Here is a 25,862-nt window from a genome sequence, read left to right on the forward strand (position 1 = left end):
GGAGTTTTATAAAAAATTCTGGGGAATAATTGGACAGGACTTCTTTTGCGTGTTGCGTGAATGCATCGGGGTAGGAGAGTTGCCGATGAGCTGCCGTCGGGCGGCTCTGACTCTCCTGCCCAAAAAAGGGGACTTGTGTGAACTTAAGAACTGGAGGCCTGTGGCATTGCTCTGTGCGGACTACAAGATATTTGCCAAGGTCCTCTCTAACAGACTGAAGTCCCACTTGGACTCGATAGTACATAAGGACCAAACATATTGTGTACCCGGGACGCTCAATCACGGACAACCTGTTCTTAATTAGGGACATGTTGGACTTGTCGAGAGGTTCTAATGTGAACTTTGGACTGGTCTCTTTAGATCAAGAGAAGGCTTTTGACAGAGTGGACCATGAATATCTGTTTAATGTGATGTCTGTGTTTGGGTTTGGGAGGAGTTTTTTGACCTGTGTGAAGCTGTTGTATGCTGGGGCATCATGTATGGTTAAGGTGGGAGGGGGGCTCAGTAGGCCAGTCTGGGTGAGACGGGGCATTAGACAAGGATGCCCTCTATCTGGGCAGTTATACACATTAGCCATTGAGCCTTTTTTAGGCCTGCTACGCAGGAGACTGCAGGGAGTGTGCTGGACAGGTATGGGTGTGGTGACAGGCATAGCAGTGTCAGCATATGCAGATGATGTCTCTGTGATGGTCAGGGATGGTCAAGATATGCAGGCACTGGAGACCAGTCTGAAGGTGTACGAGGGAGCTTCATCAGCTAAGGTAAACTGGGGCAAGAGCAAAGCTCTGTTATGTGGGGCATGGGGGGATAGGGCTCCTCCTCTGCTTCCAGGGGGTTTGCAGTGGGGTTGTGAAGGGCTTAAAGTGTTGGGGGGTGTACCTGGGCTCGGAGAGGTGGGTCAGGAAGAACTGGGAGGGGCTGTCACAGGCAGTGGTGTCAAGACTGGCCAGGTGGAGGTGGCTCCTGTCCCAAGTGTCATATAGAGGGAGGGTGCTGATAATTAACAACCTGGTGGCATCCTCCCTGTGGCATAAACTGGCTGTCCTCATCCCCCCCCGCCGGTCTGCTCGCAGACCTGCAACGCAAGCTGGTGGACTTCTTCTGGTCGGGCCATCACTGGCTGAGGGGCGGCGGTGTTGTATATGACCGTCCACGAAGGAGGACAGGGCCTGGTGGAACTGGAGAGCAGGATGGCTGCTTTCCGGCTAAAGGCGGCACAGAGACTGCTGTACCATACTGATGTTGGCTGGAGGGAACCAGCATGGCGCTGCTGAGGAGAGCTGGAGATTTAGGGTTGGACCGGCAGCTGTTCCTCATGAAGCTGGAGAGGCTGAGTACAGCAGGTCTCTCCGATTTTTACTCTGCGGTGCTGAGGGCCTGGCAGCTGCTAAGGCACACACGAGAAGGGGGTGTGGAGCCTGGGCTGTGGGTGTGGGAGGAGCCTATCTTCCACAACCCAGCCATCCCTTTGAGATCGGTCCAGTCGGCCACCCTGCAGAGGCAACTGATGGCAGGGGGTGTAAAAAGGCTGGGTGACTTGAGACTCCTGGGAGAGGAGGGGTGGAAAAGCCCGGAAGTCTTGGCACAGCAAACAGGAATAACGTCTCTTAGGCTGCTGGAGAGATTCCTGGAGGAGGTCCAGGAGGCACTGTCTGAGCCGGTAAGGGGGATGTTTGAGCAGCCAAAGGGAGAGGGGCCACCAATGTTTCCGCCACTGCAGGTGACGGCAGAGACTGGAGACTGGCAAGGGGGTCTGGAGGACTTGTTAGATTTTAACACTCCGAGCCTGGGGGAGTTTGAAGGGGTGGGAGGTAAAGCCCTCTACAACCTCTGTGTTAAGGTGAGGAACATTAGGAGCCTAACAGGAGTGAAGGCACATCAGTGGCAGGGGGTATGTGGGGTGGAGAGTATGGTGGGTTTTAGATGGAGGGGGCTCTACAAACCCCCAGTACCAAAGAGGTCAGGGGACCTCCAGTGGAGGGTTCTACATGGAGCCCTGGCCACTAACAGCTGGTTGGCACGGGTTGAACCGGGAGTCGGGCAGGAGTGTCATTTCTGTAAAATGAAAGAAACTGTGATTCATGTGTTTTCTGTGTGCACCAGATTAATGCCATTAATGTCTCTGTTGGAATGTCTGTGTGAGAGGTTGGGGGTGGTCTTTACTGTTGGGGTGTTCATAATGGGATACAGGTATTCAAGTAAGGAGAAGGAAAAATGTGTTTTGTTGAATTTTCTGTTTGCTCTGGCAAAGTTAGCTATTTGGCTAACAAGGAGGAACAGGGTCAAAGGTGGGGGGATAACAGACCCTTTATTATTGTTTAATGGGATGGTCTCTGCGCGCCTTAGGGTTGAGTTTGAGTTCTATAAAATGATAAAAAGTGTGGAGATGTTTCAGGAGATATGGTGTGTTGGGGGGGCTGTCTGTATAGCTGGGGAAGATGTTTTGGATATACGGTTGTAGGAGTGGGTATTGTCTTGAGTATTGTGATGTTGGCTTGTATCATGTGGTTGCTGGAAAGGCGAGTATGGTACATGTATGCATTACAGGATGTATTCTTGGTTTTATTTTTAAGGGGGAGGTTGGGTGGTGAGTTTTAAATGAAATGAGAATGTTTCAGTAAAGAAAGACAAAAAGTCAAAGTCTCTCTCTCTCTCTCTCTCACCCTCCCCTCTCTCTCCAAGCTGTGCAGTAGAATACAGAATAGTACTTGCTTATTTTGTGTTAACTGTTTAAGTTACGAATTGTTTAAGTTCATTTCTGTGCAAGTTTGGCTGAAGAACCAGTTAGACACCTTATTCCCTCACCACTGTCCTCTCCCTGGTCCCACACGGCGCACCCCCCTCTCTCTTTCTGTCACTCTCTCTCTTTCTGTCTGTCTGTCTGTCTGTCTGTCTGTCTGTCTGTCTGTCTGTCTGTCTGTCTGTCTGTCTGTCTGTCTGTCTGTCTGTCTGTCTGTCTGTCTGTCTGTCTGTCTGTCTGTCTGTCTGTCTGTCTGTCTGTCTGTCTGTCTGTCTGTCTGTCTGTCTGTCTGTCTCTCTCTCTCTCTCTCTCTCTCTCTCTCTCTCTCTCTCTCTCTCTCTCACCCTCCCCTCTCTCTCCAAGCTGTGCAGTAGAATACAGAATAGTACTTGCTTATTTTGTGTTAACTGTTTAAGTTACGAATTGTTTAAGTTCATTTCTGTGCAAGTTTGGCTGAAGAACCAGTTAGACACCTTATTCACTCACCACTGTCCTCTCCCTGGTCCCACACGGCGCACCCCCCTCTCTCTTTCTGTCTCTCTCTCTCTCTCTCTCTCTCTCTCTCTCTCTCTCTCTCTCTCTCTCTCTCTCTCTCTCTCTCTCTCTCTCACCCTCCCCTCTCTCTCCAAGCTGTGCAGTAGAATACAGAATAGTACTTGCTTATTTTGTGTTAACTGTTTAAGTTACGAATTGTTTAAGTTCATTTCTGTGCAAGTTTGGCTGAAGAACCAGTTAGACACCTTATTCACTCACCACTGTCCTCTCCCTGGTCCCACACGGCGCACCCCCCCTCTCTCTCTCTGTCTCTCTCTCTCTCTCTCTCTCTCTCTCTCTCTCTCTCTCTCTCTCTCTCTCTCCCTCTCTCTCTCTCTCTCTCTCACCCTCCCCTCTCTCTCCAAGCTGTGCAGTAGAATACAGAATAGTACTTGCTTATTTTGTGTTAACTGTTTAAGTTACGAATTGTTTAAGTTCATTTCTGTGCAAGTTTGGCTGAAGAACCAGTTAGACACCTTATTCACTCACCACTGTCCTCTCCCTGGTCCCACACGGCGCACCCCCCCTCTCTCTTTCTGTCGCTCTCTCTCTTTCTGTCTGTCTGTCTGTCTGTCTGTCTGTCTGTCTGTCTGTCTGTCTGTCTGTCTGTCTGTCTGTCTGTCTGTCTGTCTGTCTGTCTGTCTGTCTGTCTGTCTGTCTCTCTCTCTCTCTCTCTCTCTCTCTCTCTCTCTCTCTCTCTCTCTCTCTCTCTCACCCTCCCCTCTCTCTCCAAGCTGTGCAGTAGAATACAGAATAGTACTTGCTTATTTTGTGTTAACTGTTTAAGTTACGAATTGTTTAAGTTCATTTCTGTGCAAGTTTGGCTGAAGAACCAGTTAGACACCTTATTCCCTCACCACTGTCCTCTCCCTGGTCCCACACGGCGCACCCCCCCTCTCTCTTTCTGTCACTCTCTCTCTTTCTCTCGCTCTGTCCGTCTGTCTGTCTGTCTGTCTGTCTGTCTGTCTGTCTGTCTGTCTGTCTGTCTGTCTGTCTGTCTGTCTGTCTGTCTGTCTGTCTGTCTGTCTGTCTGTCTGTCTGTCTCGCTGACTGTCTGTCTGTCTCGCTGTCTCTCTCTCTCTCTCTCACTCTCCGTCTCTCTCTCTCTCTCTCTCTCTCTCTCTCTCTCTCTCTCTCACCCTCCCCTCTCTCTCCAAGCTGTGCAGTAGAATACAGAATAGTACTTGCTTATTTTGTGTTAACTGTTTAAGTTACGAATTGTTTAAGTTCATTTCTGTGCAAGTTTGGCTGAAGAACCAGTTAGACACCTTATTCACTCACCACTGTCCTCTCCCTGGTCCCACACGGCGCACCCCCCCTCTCTCTTTCTGTCGCTCTCTCTCTTTCTCTCGCTCTGTCTGTCTGTCTGTCTGTCTGTCTGTCTGTCTGTCTGTCTGTCTGTCTGTCTGTCTGTCTCGCTGACTGTCTGTCTGTCTCGCTGTCTCTCTCTCTCTCTCTCACTCTCCGTCTCTCTCTCTCTCTCTCTCTCTCTCTCTCTCTCTCTCTCTCTCTCTCTCTCTCTCTCACCCTCCCCTCTCTCTCCAAGCTGTGCAGTAGAATACAGAATAGTACTTGCTTATTTTGTGTTAACTGTTTAAGTTACGAATTGTTTAAGTTCATTTCTGTGCAAGTTTGGCTGAAGAACCAGTTAGACACCTTATTCCCTCACCACTGTCCTCTCCCTGGTCCCACACGGCGCACCCCCCCTCTCTCTTTCTGTCACTCTCTCTCTTTCTGTCTGTCTGTCTGTCTGTCTGTCTGTCTGTCTGTCTGTCTGTCTGTCTGTCTGTCTGTCTGTCTGTCTGTCTCTCTCTCTCTCTCTCTCTCTCTCTCTCTCTCCCCTCTCTCTCCAAGCTGTGCAGTAGAATACAGAATAGTACTTGCTTATTTTGTGTTAACTGTTTAGTTACGAATTGTTTAAGTTCATTTCTGTGCAAGTTTGGCTGAAGAAACAGTTAGACACCTTATTCACTCACCACTGTCCTCTCCCTGGTCCCACACGGCGCACCCCCCCCTCTCTCTTTCTGTCGCTCTCTCTCTGTCTGTCTGTCTGTCTGTCTGTCTGTCTGTCTGTCTGTCTGTCTGTCTGTCTGTCTGTCTGTCTGTCTGTCTGTCTGTCTGTCTGTCTGTCTGTCTGTCTGTCTGTCTGTCTGTCTCTCTCTCTCTCTCTCTCTCTCTCTCTCTCTCTTCTCTCTCTCTCTCTCTCTCTCCCCTCTCTCTCCAAGCTGTGCAGTAGAATACAGAATAGTACTTGCTTATTGTGTGTTAACTGTTTAAGTTACGAATTGTTTACGTTCATTTCTGTGCAAGTTTGGCTGAAGAACCAGTTAGACACCTTATTCACACACCACTGTCCTCTCCCTGGTCCCACACGGCGCACCCCCCCTCTCTCTTTCTGTCGCTCCTCTCTGTCTGTCTGTCTGTCTGTCTGTCTGTCTGTCTGTCTGTCTGTCTGTCTGTCTGTCGTGTCGCTCTCTCTCTCTCTCTCTCTCTCTCTCTCTCTCTCCCCCTCTCTCTCTCTCTCTCTCACCCTCCCCTCTCTCTCCAAGCTGTGCAGTAGAATACAGAATAGTACTTGCTTATTTTGTGTTAACTGTTTAAGTTACGAATTGTTTAAGTTCATTTCTGTGCAAGTTTGGCTGAAGAACCAGTTAGACACCTTATTCACTCACCACTGTCCTCTCCCTGGTCCCACACGGCGCACCCCCCCTCTCTCTTTCTGTCGCTCTCTCTCTTTCTGTCTGTCTGTCTGTCTGTCTGTCTGTCTGTCTGTCTGTCTGTCTGTCTGTCTGTCTGTCTGTCTGTCTGTCTGTCTGTCTGTCTGTCTGTCTGTCTGTCTGTCTGTCTGTCTCTCTCTCTCTCTCTCTCTCTCTCTCTATCTCTCTCTCTCTCTCTCTCTCTCTCTCTCTCTCTCTCTCATCAAGCTGTGCAGTAGATACAGAAATTCATTTCTGTAGTGAAGAACCAGTTAGATTCACTGGTCCCAAGCGCACTCTCTCTTTCTGTCACTCTCTCTCTTCTCTCTCTCTCTCTTTCTGTCTCTGTCTGTCTGTCTGTCTGTCTGTCTCGCTGTCTCTCTCTCTCACCCTCCCCTCTCTCTCCAAGCTGTGCAGTAGAATACAGAATAGTACTTGCTTATTTTGTGTTAACTGTTTAAGTTACGAATTGTTTAATGTCACACAATTTTTCAGAAAATTTGAGGTCTGGGCTTTGACTAGGCCATTCCAAGACATTTAAATGTTTCCCCTTAAACCCCTCGAGTGTTGCTTTAGCAGTATGCTTAGGGTCATTGTCCTGCTGGAAGGTGAACCTCTGTCCCAGTCTCAAATCTCTGGAAGACTGAAACAGGTTTCCTCAAGAATTTCCCTGTATTTAGCACCATCCATCATTCCTTCAATTCTGACCAGTTTCCCAGTCCCTGCCAATGAAAAACATCCCCACGGCATGATGCTGCCACCACCATGGCGGGATGGTGTTCTCGGGGTGATGAGAGGTGTTGGGTTTGCGCCAGACATATCGTTTACCTTGATGGCCAAAAAGCTCAATTTTAGTCTCATCTGACCAGAGTACCTTCTTCCATATGTTTGGGGAGTCTCCCACATGCCTTTTGGCGAACACCAAACGAGTTTGCTTATATTTTTCTTTAAGCAATGGCTTTTTTCTGGCCACTCTTCCATAAAGCCCAGCTCTGTGGAGTGTACGGCTTAAAGTGGTCCTATGGACAGGTACTCCAATCTCCGCTGTGGAACTTTGCAGCTCCTTCAGGTTATCTTTGGTCTCTTTGTTGCTTCTCTGATTAATGGCCTCCTTGCCTGGTCTGTGAGTTTTGGTGGGTGACCCTCTCTTGGAAGGTTTGTTGTGATGCCATATTCTTTCAATTTTTTAATAATGGATTTAATGGTGCTCCGTGGGATGTTCAGTGTTTTGGATATTTTTTATAACCCAACCCTGATATGTACTTCTCCACAACTTTGTCCCTGACCTGTTTGGAGAGCTCCTTGGTCTTCATGGTGCCACTTGCTTGGTGGTGTCCCTTGCTTAGTGGTTTTGCAGACTCTGGGGCCTTTCAAAACAGGTGTATATATACTGAGATCACGTGACAGATCATGTGACACTTTGATTGCACACAGGTGGACTTTATTTAACTAATTATGTGACTTCTGAAGGTAATTGGTTGCACCAGATCTTATTTAGGGGCTTCATAGCAAAGGGGGTGAGTACATACAGTATGCACGCACCACTTTTCCATTATTTATTTTTTCGCATTTTATGAAACAAGTAGTTTTTTTCATTTCGCTTCACCAATTTGGACTATTTTGTGTAAGTCCATTACATGAAATCCAAATAAAAATCAATTTAAATTACAGGTTGTAATGCAACAAAACAGGAAAAACGCCAAGGTGGATGAATACTTGTACAAGGCACTGTACATACAGAGATACGTTGCTACTGTATCTATAGATAGCGTGTTGGCCGAACCCTCTTAAACCAGTGTAGGAGTGTTTCTAATGAATATTACTTCAGTAACCTCCTTTTAAGAGAAGGTAAGCCTGATATACTGTAGTTGCAGGTGATCTGTTAGAAAAGTGTGTGGGCAGGATGTTAATGTTTTGGTTATCCTTTACTGACTGGTTCAGCTGGGGCCGCTCTATCAACTAGGGGCTGGGCTTGGCTCACACACAAGTTTCAGCCAATCAAGTGACATATGCTTGCTATAAGAAGGCCAAGCCCCTGTAAGAGAGTTACAGTTGTTCATTGCTAAACAAGATACTGCACCACATCATCATAGAGCCTATCATCCCTTCAGGTAAGTGAAGTCGAAATGGATTTTACAGATATGAGGTATTCCTTCATTTGTATGCAGACTCCAGCACAATCAATTTTAAATACTTGGAAAATGTTCAATGATTTTCTTGTTTTGCTTTAATTCATTGAGGGCTTGATGATTAATTGACAAGTTGAATCAGGTGATCTTGTCCAGGGCTACAATACAAATGAACACTGTTGGGGGTACTTGAGGACTGGAGTTGGGAAACACTGTTCTAAGCCTTCTGTTATTCTCGTGTTATTAGGGTTTGGAGGTATTTGAACTGATGGTAAAATATATCATTTGTTTTTGCAAGTTTGTCAGTGAAAGAAACCAGATAGAACATTCCTGTAAGCCCCTTCCCACACAATATACCACAGGTAATGTCTGAGCATGTTGGAGCTTGTCAACAGAGATCATGTTACATCCTTTTACAACTCTAGTGGTTTAATTTGCCTGAAATATGCTGGATTGTTTTTGCATGCTACCTACATGACATTGAATTCATAATTCTGTTCCAGCCAGTCATCCAGAACTACTGTTCTGTGAGAAGAAACCCTGTTTATTGCACAACAAAGAGAAGTTAGAATCAGTCACACGCTGTTGCTACAGTAACCTACTCCTAGTCCGTAGGCTGAGTCACTGTAGGACTAAAGTGACTTCATGTATTATTTTTATCTGTCCTGCTTGGTGGAATTCCTCACAACTAGGAATTTCACATCTGGTGAGGAATTACACATCTGGAGTGACTAAGCCTACACCTCTGAAAACTTTGTTGAAAGTACTGTACGGAAATGCTGCTTTGGCCAGGTCTCCCTCAGAAATACATTCTCATCTAACAGCACTTCCTGGTTAAATAAAGGATACATTTAAATAGTGGTACAACTGCTGGCTCACAATTGTATTACTGTATTAGAGTTGCAACCACAGACTGTGGAGCTGCGATGTTGCAACGTGTTCCATAGGGAAATATCCCTCCATTCTGTTGTCAGCAGATCAACTCATCTTGAAGCATTTGAATTTGAACTCCTCAGCTCCAGTTTATCCAGCTCCATCCTACCTTGATCAACTGGTTTCACCTCCACCCAACCAGGAGTGACCGCTGATATGACAAGTACTCTGGATATCAAACAGAGGACCTTTAACCTAACACAATGAAAGGACATTTTTAGCTTAATCCCTTGATATAAATAATTCATTTTTTGAAGGAGACTCTAGTACAAATTAGATTTTCAGTATTAAATGTACAATGTAATGACCGTCATATTACATAGTTTGTAAACTACTATTATGTTCTCTAGCAGATTCACGTGTAGCGCTGAAATAGTCCTGTTTTTTCACACCATGAGGAGATCTTCTGCCATTGAAGATAATGGAGGGTTGTTATAGATCTCACAGGGCCACTGAACAAGGTGCATGACTGCACTCTTAGAAAGAGTTTTATTTACAGGGACCTTCTCTACAGAATAAAGGTCTCTAAAAGGGTTCTTTGTTTGGTGAAAAGGTTCTGGAACCATAAAGGGTTCTACAGGGTCAAACCGAAGAACCCTTTTTTAAGGGTTCTAAATAAGTGTACTCAGAGACATGCTTTCCAACCCTTTCACTAAAATAGTTTAATCATGTGGCCATGCCAATAGAAACACTACCTTTGCATCAGGAATTTTAACAAGAATCTATACTGAGTACATCCTAATGCATGTCCTGAAGCATGTTTTCCTTGTGTTGAGCCATTTATGAGACATTGCTGTTGTGCATTATCATAAAACCCACACAGAGGGCAATAAACACATGGACTATTAAACTTGTTTTGGTTTAGGTAATTACATCCTTTTTCTGGAATCGTTGCTTGTTTGATCAACTAGCAGTTCATTATAGTTTTACATGGATGTGATTTTATTTATCTCTTTTTCCAGCAGCAGTCATGAAGGTTGCATCTTTCAACATCCAGAAATTTGGGCAGCGTAAGCTATCAAACCCAAACACCCTTGCTACCCTTGTGAAGGTACAGCTATATGATTCTATTCGTGATCTTATAATTCCCTCAGAGAAACATTTGTCAAACTATCCTCAAAACAAGGATGTTATAGTACATATAAACAAATCAATTAATGAACGTTTTTTTCCTTTTTCTTCCTTTCGTCCTATCAGATTGTGTCTCGCTATGACATCATAGTGATTCTGGAGGTGGTGGACGAGAGAGGCACTTCAGTGAAAAAGTTCCTGGAGGAATTAAATAAGTAAGTCAAGTGATTTCCCTCATGTGACGCTATAAAATACACAACTGGGGAGACTCCTGGCCCTACATGATAAGTATCACTCATTACAGGTGTGTCATTACAGGGCTAATAAAAAGCAACACTACACTCTGCAAATCAGCTCTCGTCTGGGAAGAGACAAATACAAGGAGCAGTTTATGTTTCTGTACAGGTACAATTCAAACACATGGTCAACTTTACCTTCATAAACCTCTATCTGATGCCATTAATTTTTTTACATTGTGATCTGATAAAAAAAAAATACATATAATGCAGGACTAATGCTATTAAACGTGTTGTATTGTTTGTTCTGAAAGGGATGATTTGGTGGACTTGGTTAACACCTGGCAATATGAGGACAACCAGGCTGGAGATGTGGACGCCTTCGCCAGGGAGCCTTACATTCTTCGCTTCAAATGTCTCCACTCTGGTAAGGGGCACAGGAGTGCTAGAATTAAGCATGATCCATCCATATGGCATTTGATTTAGCAAATAATATGAGCGTGAACGGCAAACAGACAGACAGCTGGATATTGCAGCAGAGAGTAAAAGCCCATTCATAAACAGCTGTAATATATATTTCTCATCTCTTCCTGTGTTGCTCAGTGCTTGAGGACTTGGTACTGATCCCAGTGCACACCAAGCCTGAGGATTCAGTGAAAGAGCTGGATGAGCTTTATGATGTCTTCCTGGAAGTGACAAAGAAATGGAAGACTGATGTAAGCTCTGAGCTAAACCATTGACAGAGCTTAACACCTCCCTTGGGTTTAGAAAGTGCACTTGTCACCAAACCGTATATATGAGCCTTTGACAAGTAAAATACAAAACCAGCCACATGGGGATTTCAAGATAACTATGTATGCTCTCCTAAAAACAGTGTCCTTATTCTGGATGAAAAGTAACTGTTGTTGTTGAATGTTTCTCTCTGTACCAGAACGTCATGATCCTAGGTGACTTCAATGCAGACGGTTCCTACCTTTCTAAAAAGGGCATGAAAGCCATCCGTATCCGCAGTGACAAAAATTTCCACTGGCTGATTAAAGATGACGTGGATACCACAGCAAACACAGGCAACGATAACACTTATGACAGGTGGCTCAGTGTGATTTGTGAAATTAATTAATGAACGCCTCATGTATGAAACAGATAATCACCTATGGAGTTCATTTGACATTTCTTTGGTATTGTTTAAAGGTGGTTAAAATGTCATAAGAGCTGTCATAAAAGCTATTATAAAACTAATTTACTTGTGTGTAATATGGAATGACTGCTGACTTCCTTTTCTGATCAACATCTAGGATTGTGATCTATGGGGTTGACATGCTTAACGCCATCGTGCCAAACTCTGCCAAACCGTTCAACTTCCAGATTGCATATGGGCTTTCTGAAGAAGATGTAAGTATGCAGGTTACAGACAAATTCCATCCTGGTAGATGGTTTGATTACAATAATATAAGTAGATGAAATGAACATGTTAGTAGCCTACATTGTGACAATCTGTCCTAGAAATACAGTACATGTCAAAGTTGAGCCGTCTGACTCATGTCTCAACATGTAACTACTATGCTTTATTAGGCCCTGAAGGTGAGCGACCATTACCCTGTGGAGGTAGAGCTGAAAAGAAAAACACCAACAAAACAGAGTAAGCAGCATCATTGATCTTTATCATTGATCCAAACTTTCCTCTTAAAGAAAATTGTCAAAACGGGGTAAAGACAAAAAAACTAAACAGCGTCATCTTTACAGACAAATCATTCCACACACACATTCACATATCAATCCATACACAGACGCACATATGACCCGACACAGAAAAATAATTGTAGATATAACAAAACAAATCTGATTTTCAGGCTCTGCGACTGGGAAATAGAACCCTGTACATGGACAGGAGGACAGAGGAAGTGAGTGAAGAGGTGATGGATCTGGAGAAGAAGGCTTATAAGGATGGTCAAGCTTAGGAAAAGTTACATTGAACTGTGATTAAATCTTACCTCATTACTAGTCATATTAATACTGTATATCATATTTGTATGTCTAGTGTAGCTACTGATCTAAAACTGATGTGTATCTTGACCGAATCTCAAATAAAGATGATGGAGTGAAAATCCTGCAGTAGTTACAATACTTTATTATATCAATTTGTAAGTCGCTCTGGATAAGAGCGTCTGCTAAATGACTTAAATGTAAATGTAAATTATTTACAAGACCACATTGAAAATTATAATTCAAAAAGGTCATTTCATGTTTTCCTCTTTTTACTATTGATAGAAATGAAAGAAAAAAACTGAGGGAGAGAGAGGGAGGGGGGTTGGATTTCACAGGGGGCTGTGATTCAGCAACATATGAGTGCATGGTCTTCAAATACCTTCTTTCCAGACTTCTTGATTGTTCCACCAGCTGAACAAAAGGGAAAAATCTAGACATTGATAAAACCATGCTAAATACAGTACCAGTCAAATGTTTGGACACACCTACTCATTCAAGGGTTTTTCTTTATTTTTACTATTTTCTACATTGTAGAATAATAGTAAAGACATCACAACTATGAAATAATAATGTAGTAACCAAAAAAGTGTTAATCAAATAAAAATATATTTTATATTAGAGATTCTTCAAAGTAGCCACTCTTTGCCTTGATTACAGCTTTGCACACCCTTGGCATTTTCTCAACCAGCTACATGAGGTGGTCACCTGGAATGCATTTATTTTAACAGGTGTGCCTTGTTAAAAGTTAATTTGTGGAATTTATTTCCTTCTTAATGTGTTTGAGCCAATCAGTTGTCTTGTGACAAGGTAGGGATGGTATACAGAAGATAGCCCTATTTGGTAAAAGACCAAGTCCATATTATGGCAAGAACAGCTCAAATAAGCAAAGAGAAATGACAGTTCATCATTACTTTAACACATGAAGGTCAGTCAATACGGAAAAATGTAAGATCTTTGAACGTTTCTTCAAGTGCAGTCGCAAAAACCATCAAGCGCTATAATGAAACTGGCTCTTATGAGGACCGCCACAGGAAAGGAAGACCCAGAGTTACCTCTGCTGCAGAGGAAAAGTTCATTAGAGTTAACTGCACCGCAGAAATTGCAGCCCAAATTAATGCGTCACAGAGTTCAAGTAACAGACATATCTCAACATCAACTGCTCAGAGAAGACTGAATCAAGCATTCATGGTTGAATTGCTGCATAGAAACCACTACTAAAGGACACCAATAATAAGAAGAGACTTGCTTGGGCTAAGAAACACGAGCAATGGACATTAAACCGGTGGAAATCTGTCTGATGAGTCCAAATTTGAGATTTTTGGTTCCAACCTCTGTGTTTTTGTGAGACGCAGAGTGGCTGAACGGCTGATCTCCACATGTGTGGCTCCCACCGTGAAGCACTGAGGAGGTGGTATGGTGTGGGGGTGCTTTGCTGGTGACACTGTCTGTGATTTATTTCAAATTCAAGGCACACTTAACCACCATCTGTTTTGCTCTTAGTGGGACTATCTTTTTTTCCAACAGGACAATGACCCAACACACCTCCAGGCTGTGTAAGAGCTATTTTTATTTATTTAAAAAATATATATTTCACTCGGCAAGTCAGTTAATGACGGCCTACCCCAGTCAAACATGGACATGCGCCACCCTTTGGGACTCCCAATCACAGCCAGATGTGATTGTTAAGGGAATTTTCAATCCCAATAATGCATTTAATCTTTAACCAATTCAACGAGGTTTGTAAGACCCTGGATTCACTAATAATTGGGCAAAGTCTCAGATTTTATAAAAAAGGTTCACAGATCTTTATTCATGAGAGCTCTAAAGTCAAAAATGAGGACTCAGTCCTTTTATAATACACACACACATTCCTATCTTTAGACCACTCCCTGCTCAAACAACCAGTACTTTTCCACTAACCACAAAGAACCATAAATTTTGCCACATTCTTCAAGGCTTTCACCTCCCCTCCCCCGTTGGGGCCCTCTTGGTTTGAAAACCTCTAATGATTTTCTATTATCTACTCTATAACTTCACTCTGCTTACATCCCTACTAAAGAATATAATACCCTAGCATTAAAATTCCTACAGATCTACACAAATCCTTGTTTTATCTTCTCATGATTCTCAAACATTTCACACTATTATACAATTTCAGAGTGGAACACTTTAGCCATTATATTAACACATACAAATTATTATATCAGTGATGCAGCCTGGATTTTAACCAGGGACTGCAGTGATGACTCTTGCACTGAGATGCAGTACCTTAGAGCGCTGCGCCACTCAGGAGCCCTATTTGACCAAGAAGGATAGTGATGGAGTGCTGCGTCAGATGACCTGGCCTCCACAATCGCCCGACCTCACCACAATTGATTTGGGATGAGTTGGACCGCAGAGTGAAGGAAAAGCAGCCAACAAGTGCTCAGCATATGTGGGAAATCCTACATGACTGTTGGAAAAGCATTCCGGGTGAAGCTGGTTGAGAGAATGCCAAGAGTATGCAAAGCTGTCATCAAGGCAAAGGGTGGCTACTTTGAAGAATCTAAAAGCCGAATATATTTTGATTTGTTTAACACATTTTTTTGGTTACTACATGATTCCATATGTGTTATTTCATAGTTTTGATGTCTTCACTATTATTCTACAAAATAGAAAATAGTAAAAATAAAGAAAAACCCTTGAATGAGTAGGGGTGTCCAAAACTTTTGACTAGTACTGTATACAGTATATATGTATATTAAATCGGGTGTATTTGAAATATTTTCATTGTTTTGATAGTTCCTTACTCATGATGGTTAATTTGTGTGTACCAATTTAATATTATTCCAGCGAGCCTGGCCAGAAGTAAAAATATGTCAAATTTGTCTTCCATTTTGAACGGTTTGGGCTACAGGTGAGCGGTTTTCTGCATTGTTATTTTTAATTTAAAATTTTAATTGAACCTTTATTTAACTAGTTAAGAACAAATGATCATTTAAAATGACACCCTACCACAAGGCAAAAGGCCTCCTGCGGGGATGGGGGCTTTGATAAAAAATACAAATAAAATATAAATATAGGACAAAACACACATCACGACAAGAGAGACTGTCACGTCCTGGCCAGTATAAAGGTTAATTAGTATTATAGTTTGGTCAGGACGTGGCAGAGGGTATTTGTTTTATGTGGTTCGGGGTGGTGTGTTTGTGTAAAGGGTGTTTGATTTAGTATTTCCGGGTTTTTGGTTGATGGTCTATGTGTTTGTATTCGATGGTTAGTCTAGTGTGGGTGTTTCTATGTTTGGTTAATTGGGGTTGGGACTCTCAGTTGAAGGCAGGTGTTGTCTATCTGCCTTTGATTGAGAGTCCCATATATTAGGGTGTGTTTGTGTGTGATTTGTGGGAGATTATTCTGTGTATAGCCTTGTGCCTTACCAGACTGTCAGTTTGTCAATTGTTCCGTGTAAGTATGCCTAACAGGACTGTCAGGTTATCGTGAGTTTTGTTTTGTTATCTTGTATACCCATTTTGAGTTTATTAAATGTTCAAAATGAACTACATCAACTCTGCTGCGTATTGGTCATCTTTTTCCCACGATGATTTCGTTATATCGTCCTCCGACGAAGAAATCCCTGACAGAGACAACATAATACTATATAAAGAGAGACATAAGACAAGAACATAGAAAGGCAGCAACAAATGACAACACAGCATGGTAGCAACACAACATGACAACAACATGGTAGCAGCACAAAAACATGGTTCAAACACTATTGGGCACAGACAACAGCACAAAGGGTAAAAAGGTAGAGACAACCACAGACACAAAGCCATGCTCCGTTTGTTTTTATGGTAGAGGCTGTGTTTTAGGTCAGACCAGAGCCATATATTAAGAAATAAATGACTGGCGAAGCCTAATCAGACTTGCCTGTTGTAATGGTTGTCACAGACAAAATGAATGCCTTTGCTGGTGATGCATGCACATCGAATGATACAACAGCCTGAGGACACTGGACTTGAAACAGTGATACAGATGTAACCATGTGCCCTTTGATGTTTCATCTGACCGCCAGTAGTGCTTCCAAGTCAAAATTCCATGTGCATTCCACAGGTCACAGTGAGTGTTCAAAAAACAATGATCAAGATTAGGAATAGTTTCGCGGCACACCTGAGAGTTCCACAGGGCCCCTATTTATTTTAGCCCCTCATCAGGGCAAGTTCCAACATGTCATGACCAGGATGGCATTCCATGCAATTAAAAACAATAAACGTCTTGACATGTTAGCTATGTCATCAAACCCTAAAACGTGATTATTTTGTATTGTTAGAGTAAGTTTTGTTGTAATGTTAGTGTCGGAAAAATCTAGGCTTATCCTGACGTTTACCGTGTCTATACACTATTAGCACATACCAGACCTTTGAGCGTCTAGAGATATCAACTCTGGCAGGGTAGCCCTGGGGCAGAGGGCTGAATTTCTGCAGAATGCCTGCGTGACCTGCTGGTCTGGACAGAGGTCGGCATTTTTCATGCTGCGGTTGGGAGCTGTTGTGAAAACAGACAACTTTGGGAGATAAATATGTTTGTTGTCCTACAGATTATTTGGAGACGTTCTACTTTCTGTTTTGTATGCGTTAGCCTAGACCTACCTATTGTATTATAATCACTTATTTGTCGCATTATTCACACCTTCAGAATTTGCTGCTTCAAGTTAAGTAGCCAACCTCCAGTGGTGTAAATCACTTAAGTAAAAATACTTGAAAGTACTATTAAGTCGTTTTTTGCGGGTATCTGTACTTTACTTTACTATTTATTTTTTGGACAACTTTTACTTTTACTTCACTACATTCCTAAAGAAAATGATGTACTTTTTACTCCATACATTTTCCCTGACACCCAAAAGTACTCATTACATTTAAATTCACAGCAGGACATGAAAATGCTCTAATTCCCACACTTATTATCAAGAGAACATTTGTAATGTGGAAGCTGGGAGCCAGGAAGCAAGTACAGGTGGTGAGTTTAATAAGAAACGATACATGGACCGATACAAGCGTAGTATACAGAGAAGAAACACATAGTCAATACTGCCTGGGGAATGGAACTAAGGAGGTGACAGATATAGGGAAGGTAATGAGAGTTAGTTGACTCAGAGTTGAAGGAAACTCTGGGTTTTTGGTTTTCACAAAACCAGTTCAGCTTAACTCCGAGTCAGTTACTATGGCAACATACTCCGTAAAGCTAACCTGTTCGCTGGCAGGTTTTCCTCAACTAACCCTGAGTTAGCAGACTGAAGGAGGTGTCAGATATGGCGTGTCCTTTTCTTGAAGAGACAGTTGATATTGAAGCACAAACACTCCGCAGAAATCTCCCTCGGGAAGAGGGTGATCAGACCCCGCTTAGATGATTTATCGTTCCCTGATGTCACGGCCCCTCCTCTGCAGTGCAGGGACGGTTTCTCCTGCAGGCAGAGGAGGGTCGTTAGTGATTGGAGCCACCTGGGCTCAGGGTATTTAAACCTGCTGCTTCACTAACCTCTCTCTCCCTCCCTGCTCCTCCAGGTATGATCCTGTTTTGTTTGTTCCTTTGTAGGTTTCCATTCAGTCATGTTCCCACACACAGATTCATGCATCCATGCACTTTACATACACCCTACATTATGACATTTCCACACCTCATTCCTTTTTCTTTGGTTAAAGTTAATAGTTTTTTGTTTTATAATAAAGAACCTTTTGATTGGCCTATACCTGTTGTCCATGTCCCCTCATTTTTGCCACTGGCTATGAGCCGGCCTGTGACACTGATTATCTGTTTGAGCGTTTCTGTTTTTCTGCACAATCGATCATTCATCTGAACAATATTTTCAGCCCCCATATCGTTCATTTGACACATCGTGGGCATGCTCTCAGTTCGGGAATAAATTCTTTGTGTTGCACTTATTTTTTTTGCCAACGGGAGTTTTCTATATAACATCAGTGACGATGAGCATATTTCCAAGGCAACCGTCTGTCGGGCTGTCAAGAATGTGACTCTTGCACTGAAATGTTTACTGTAGACTTTTGTGGTGTTCCCAAGTCACAGACCCACAAGCCTCATCAAAGAACAATTCCACAGAATTGTATGCATCAGTCCAGGCAATAATTGATTTATTTAACATGAAGCTTTGAGACATGAAGCACTAATCAGTTCATTTGATATATTTTAGGGTTTCCAGGTGTGATTGGCTGCATAGATGGCACTCATATTCCTATCACAGCTCCTTCAGTAAATGAAGTCTTTCCACAGCATTAATGTGCAGGTAGGCCTAAATAGTAGTCTTTAGCATTTCAAATGAAAGAGACTTCTCAATACAGCTACTGCAGCTAATTACTGTTCTGCAGTGTTTAGATCATAAGTGATACAGCCCACATCATCAGCAATGTGGAAGCAAAGCGGCCTGGGTCTGTGCATGACTCGCACATTGTTGGTGAGTGTCCACTGAGCGCTAGATTTGCCAGTGGTGAGTTTATACAGTGTATATATAGCTACAGTATATGCTAATATGGTTCTAGTGCCTTCCTAGGCACGGCATGTGACATTAATGTGGCATGTGTGATTCTCCACAACACTGCCACAATTAGAGGAGAACAATGTCCTCCTCAACCAGAGAACGATCCTGATAACGAGCCCGATAACGATCCCGATAACGAGCCCGATAACGAGCCCGATAACGAGCCCGATAACGATCCCGATAACGAGCCCGATAACAAGCCCGATAACGATCCCGATAACGAGCCTGATAACGAGCCTGATAACGATCCCGATAACGATCCTGATAACGAGCCTGATAACGAGCCTGATAACGATCCTGATAACGAGCCTGATAACGAGCCTGATAACGAGCCTGATAACGAGCCTGATAACGATCCTGATAACGAGCCTGATAACAATCCTGATAACGAGCCTGATAACGAGCCTGATAACGATCCTGATAACGAGCCTGATAACGAGCCTGATAACGAGCCTGATAACGAGCCTGATAACGATCCTGATAACGAGCCTGATAACAATCCTGATAACGAGCCTGATAACGAGCCTGATAACGAGCCTGATAACTATCCTGATAACGAGCCTGATAACGATCCTGATAACGATCCTGATAACGATCCTGACCACCCCGCTGACACACCAGATGGAAGAGACACAACATGCTACCATCATTTCTGATTGACCCATCCCCTCCTCAGTGTTAAATGAAAATAATATGTCTTTCTTTTTATGAAGTCTTCTTTATTTCCTGCAAGTACAAATGCAGTACAGTAGTTAATATTTTTTATGTTCAAACAAGGTAAAATCATCCACCTGTGGGCACCTCACCCACCTTTAACTGATGTACCACCTGTGGACTCCTCACCCACCTTTAACTGATGTACCACCTGTGGACACCTCACCCACATTTAACTGATGTACCACCTGTGGACCCCTCACACACCTTTAACTGATGTACCACCTGTGGACTCCTCACCCACCTTTAACTGATGTACCACCTGTGGATTCCTCACACACCTTTAACTGATGTACCACCTGTGGACTCCTCACCCACCCTGATGTACCACCTGTGGACACCTCACCCACCTTTAACTGATGTACCACCTGTGGGCACCTCACCCACCTTTAACTGATGTACCACCTGTGGACACCTCACCCACCTTTAACTGATGTACCACCTGTGGACACCTCACCCACCTTTAACTGATGTACCACCTGTGGACTCCTCACCCACCTTTAACTGATGTACCACCTGTGGACTCCTCACCCACCCTGATGTAGCACCTGTGGACACCTCACCCACCTTTAACTGATGTACCACCTGTGGGCACCTCACCCACCTTTAACTGATGTACCACCTGTGGACTCCTCACCCACCTTTAACTGATGTACCACCTGTGGACACCTCACCCACCTTTAACTGATGTACCACCTGTGGGCACCTCACCCACCTTTAACTGATGTACCACCTGTGGACTCCTCACCCACCTTTAACTGATGTACCACCTGTGGACACCTCACCCACCTTTAACTGATGTACCACCTGTGGATTCCTCACACACCTTTAACTGATGTACCACCTGTGGACTCCTCACCCACCTTTAACTGATGTACCACCTGTGGACTCCTCACCCAACCTGATGTACCACCTGTGGACACCTCACCCACCTTTAACTGATGTACCACCTGTGGGCACCTCACCCACCTTTAACTGATGTATCACCTGTGGACTCCTCACCCACCTTTAACTGATGTACCACCTGTGGGCACCTCACCCACCTTTAACTGATGTACCACCTGTGGACTCCTCACCCACCTTTAACTGATGTACCACCTGTGGACACCTCACCAACCTTTAACTGATGTACCACCTGTGGACTCCTCACCCACCTTTAACTGATATACCACCTGTGGACACCTCACCCACCCTGATGTACCACCTGTGGACTCCTCACCCACCTTTAACCTCTCTAGGGTAGGTGGCAACAAATCGTCCCATCTACGTAACAGCCAGTGTAATCCCGTGGCGCGTTATTCAAAAACCTCAAAAATGCAAAAACTTCAATTTTTCAAACATATGACTATTTTACACCATTATAAAGACAAGACTCTCGTTAATCTAACCACACTGTCCGATTTCAAAAAGGCTTTACAACGAAAGCAAAACATTAGATTATGTCAGCAGAGTACCCAGCCAGAAATAATCAGACACCCATTTTTCAAGCTAGCATATAATGTCACATAAACCCAAACCACAACTAAATGCAGCACTAACCTTTGATGATCTTCATCAGATGACAACCCTAGGACATTATGTTATACAATACATGCATGTTTTGTTCAATCAAGTTCATATTTATATCAAAAACCAGCTTTTTACATTAGCATGTGACTCGCATGTGACTAGCATTCCCACCGAACACGGCCGGTGAATTTACTAAATTACTCACGATAAACGTTCACAAAAAGCATAACAATTATTTTAAGAATTATAGATACAGAACTCCTCTATGCACTCGATATGTCCGATTTTAAAATAGCTTTTCGGTGAAAACACATTTTGCAATATTCTCAGTAGATAGCCCGGCATCACAGGGCTAGCTATTTAGACACCCAGCAAGTTTAGCACTCACCAAAGTCAGATTTACTATAAGAAAAATGTTATTACATTTGCTGTCTTCGTCAGAATGCACTCCCAGGACTTCTACTTCAATAACAAATGTTGGTTTGGTTCAAAATAATCCATAGTTATATCCAAACAGCGGCGTTTTGTTCGTGCGTTCAAGACACTATCCGGAAGGGTAAATAAGGGTGACGAGCATGGCGCAATTCGTGACAAAAAAAATCGAAATATTCCATTATCGTACTTCGAAGCATGTCAACCGCTGTTTAAAATCAATTTTTATGCCATTTTGCTCATAAAAAGCGATAATATTCCGATCGGGAATCTGCGTTTAGGTAAACAGACGAAAGAAAATAAAGCACGGGGTCGACTCGGGCAGGCGCCTAAGCCCATAGTACTCTGATCGGCCACTTGCCAAAAGCGATAATGTGTTTCAGCCAGAGGCTGCCTCGATATCGTTCAGCTTTTTCCCAGGCTCTGAGAGCCTATGGGAGCCGTAGGAAGTGTCACGTTAGAGCAAAGATCCTCAGTCTTCAATAAAAAGAGCCAAGATGAAACACAACTTGTCAGACAGGCCACTTCCTGCATGGAATCTTCTCAGGTTTTGGCCTGCCATTTGAGTTCTGTTATACTCACAGACACCATTCAAACAGTTTTAGAAACTTTAGGGTGTTTTCTATCCAAAGCCAATAATTATATGCATATTCTAGTTACTGGGCAGGAGTAGTAACCAGATTAAATCGGGTACGTTTTTTATCCGGCCGTGTCAATACTGCCCCCTAGCCCTAACAGGTTAACTGATGTACCACCTGTGGACTCCTCACCCACCTTCAACTGATGTACCACCTGTGGACACCTCACCCACCCTGATGTACCACCTGTGGACTCCTCACCCACCTTTAACTGATGTACCACCTGTGGACTCCTCACCCACCTTTAACTGATGTACCACCTGTGGACACCTCACCCACCTTTAACTGATGTACCACCTGTGGACACCTCACCCACCTTTAACTGATGTACCACCTGTGGGCACCTCACCCACCTTTAACTGATGTACCACCTGTGGACTCCTCACCCACCTTTAACTGATGTACCACCTGTGGACTCCTCACCCACCTTTAACTGATGTACCACCTGAGGACACCTCACCCACCTTTAACTGATGTACCACCTGTGGACACCTCACCCACCTTTAACTGATGTACCACCTGTGGACTCCTCACCCACCTTTAACTGATGTACCACCTGTGAACTCCTCACCCACCTTTAACTGATGTACCACCTATGGACTCCTCACCCACCTTTAACTAATGTACCACCTGTGGGCTCCTCACCCACCTTTAACTAATGTACCACCTGTGGACACCTCACCCACCTTTAACTGATGTACCACCTGTGGGCACCTCACCCACCTTTAACTGATGTACCACCTGTGGACTCCTCACCCACCTTTAACTGATGTACCACCTGTGGACTCCTCACCCACCTTTAACTGATGTACCACCTGAGGACACCTCACCCACCTTTAACTAATGTACCACCTGTGGACTCCTCACCAACCTTTAACTGATGTACCACCTGTGGACACCTCACCCACCTTTAACTGATGTACCACCTGTGGACTCCTCACCCACCTTTAACTGATGTACCACCTGTGAACTCCTCACCCACCTTTAACTGATGTACCACCTATGGACTCCTCACCCACCTTTAACTAATGTAACACCTGTGGGCTCCTCACCCACCTTTAACTAATGTACCACCTGTGGACTCCTCACAGGTGTTTGCTTCAATATATCCACATAATTTTCCTACCTCATGATGCCATCTATTTTGTGAAGTGCACCAGTCCCTCCTGCAGCAAATCACCCCCACAACATGGTGCTGCCACCCCCGTGCTTCACGGTTGGGATGGTGTTCTTCTGGTTGCAAGCCTCCCCCCTTTTCCTCCAAACATAACGATGGTCATTATGACCAAACAGTTATATTTATGTTTCATCAGACCAGAGGACATTTCTCCAAGAAGTACGATCTTTGTCCCCATGTGCAGTTGCAAACCGTAGTCTGGCATTTTTATGGCAGTTTTGGAGCAATGGCTTCGTCCTTGCTGAGCGGCCTTTCAGGTTATGTCGATATAGGAGTTTTTTACTGTGGATATAGATACTTTTGTACCTGTTTCCTCCAGCATCTTCACAAGGTCCTTTGCTGTTGTTCTGGGATTGATTTGCACTTTTCGCACCAAAGTATGTTCATCTTTATGAGACAGAACGCATCTCCTTCCTGAGCGGTATGACGGCTGCATGGTCCCATGGTGTTTATACTTGCATACTATTGTTTGTACAGATGAATGTGGTACCTTCAGGCATTTGGAAATTTCTTCCAAGGATGAACCAGACTTGTGGAGGTCTACAATTATTTTTCTGAGGTCTTCGCTGATTTCTTTTGATTTTCCCATGATGTCAAGCAAAGAGGCAGTGAGTTTGAAGGTAGGCCTTGAAATACATCCACAGGTACACCTCCAATTGACTCAAATGATGTCAATTAGCCTATCAGAAGCTTGTAAAGCCATGACATAATTTTCTGGAATTTTCCAAGTTGTTTAAAGGCACAGTCAACTTAGTGTATGTAAACTTCTGACCCGCTGGAATTGTGATACAGTGAATTATAAGTGAAATAATCTGTCTGTAAACAGTTGTTGGAAAAAATACTTGTGTTTTGCACAAAGTAGATGTCGTAACCGACTTGCCAAAACTATAGTTTGTTAACAAGACATTTGTGGAGTGGTTGAAAAACGAGTTTTAATGACTCCAACCTAAGTGTATGTAAACTTCTGACTTCAACTGTAGATAGATAGATAGATAGATAGATAGATAGATAGATAGATAGATAGATAGATAGATAGATAGATAGATAGATAGATAGATAGATAGATAGATAGATAGATAGATAGATAGATAGATAGATAGATAGATAGATAGATAGATAGATAGATAGATAGATAGATAGATAGATAGATAGACTCCTACTTGTGTTTGAAGTCCTCCACCAGACCTTGCATGTTTCTCAGCTCTCCATCCAGCTTGGTCTTGTCGTTGTTCACCACATCCATCTGGCGGTGGAGGTTGGCCATATAGGCCTCGAACAGCGGCTCGATGTTAGAGCGGCCCGTCTGCTTACCGTGCAGCAGATCAAACTTAGTCTCTAACATCTTGTTCTGCTGCTCCAGGAAACGCACCTTCAGGGAGAAAAGAGACTCCGATAATTGAGGATATAGCACATAGTAATGGAGGATATAGCACATAGTAATGGAGGATATAGCACATAGTAATGGAGGATATAGCACATAGTAATGGAGGATATAGCACATAGTAATGGAGGATATAGCACATAGTAATGGAGGATATAGCACATAGTAATGGAGGATATAGCACATAGTAATGGTTAGTCTTTAGTGGCCCTGAAGAGAGACATTTCTCTTTCATTCAAAGACACCACATTTTGGTCACCTTGGAATTTCTCTTTAACTTTGTCATGACCTTCATGAAGTTTATATAAAATCAGATGTTTTATGTAAATGATCGGTAGATAACAGTGGATACTCTATAGATAACAGTGGATACTCTATAGATAACAGTGGATACTCTATAGTTAACAGTGGATACTCCATAGATAACAGTAGATACTCTATAGATAACAGTAGATACTCTATAGATAACAGTGGATACTCTATAGATAACAGTGGATACTCTATAGATAACAGTGGATACTCTATAGATAACAGTGGATACTCTATAGATAACAGTGGATGCTCCATAGATAACAGTGGATACTCTATAGATATCAGTGGATACTCTATAGATAACAGTGGATACTCTATAGATAACAGTGGATACTCTATAGATAACAGTGGATACTCTATAGATAACAGTGGATACTCTATAGATAACAGTGGATACTCCATAGATAACAGTGGATACTCTATAGATAACAGTGGATACTCTATAGATAACAGTGGATACTCTATAGATAACAGTAGATACTCTATAGATAACAGTAGATACTCTATAGATAACAGTGGATACTCTATAGATAACAGTGGATACTCTATAGATAACAGTAGATACTCTATAGATAACAGTAGATACTCTATAGATAACAGTAGATACTCTATAGATAACAGTATATACTCTATAGATAACAGTGGATACTCTATAGATAACAGTAGATACTCAATATAATTTTTATTTTTAATTTCACCTTTATTTAAGCAGGTAAGCTAGTTGAGAACAAGTTCTCATTTACAACTGCAACCTGGCCAAGATAAAGCAAAGCAGTGTGACACAAACAACAACTCAGAGTTACACATGGAATAAACAAGCGTACAGTCAATAACACAATAGAAAA

The 25,862-nt window shown here is 43.1% G+C and overlaps 1 protein-coding gene across 2 annotated transcripts; it reads left to right on the forward strand.

Annotated features, from left to right (window-relative positions):
- Positions 1–7,788: 7,788 nt before the first annotated feature.
- LOC106599407 (deoxyribonuclease gamma) lies at positions 7,789–12,447 on the forward strand. Of its 2 annotated transcripts, none has more exons than XM_045705467.1 (10): positions 7,789–8,081; positions 9,998–10,083; positions 10,230–10,318; positions 10,422–10,508; positions 10,654–10,766; positions 10,943–11,055; positions 11,271–11,428; positions 11,635–11,731; positions 11,912–11,978; positions 12,190–12,447. In XM_045705467.1, the coding sequence occupies exons 2-10, from the start codon at positions 10,003–10,005 to the stop codon at positions 12,207–12,209; spliced, it is 825 nt and encodes a 274-aa protein (XP_045561423.1). In that variant the 5' UTR covers positions 7,789–8,081; positions 9,998–10,002; the 3' UTR covers positions 12,210–12,447. The 2 variants fall into 2 exon arrangements, with proteins under 2 accessions (XP_045561423.1, XP_045561424.1); XM_045705468.1 differs by having other exon boundaries at positions 7,821–8,081; positions 9,995–10,083.
- Positions 12,448–25,862: the final 13,415 nt, after the last annotated feature.

The sequence above is a fragment of the Salmo salar genome, chromosome ssa22, assembly GCF_905237065.1.
Source record: "Salmo salar chromosome ssa22, Ssal_v3.1, whole genome shotgun sequence".
NCBI lineage: Eukaryota > Metazoa > Chordata > Actinopteri > Salmoniformes > Salmonidae > Salmo > Salmo salar.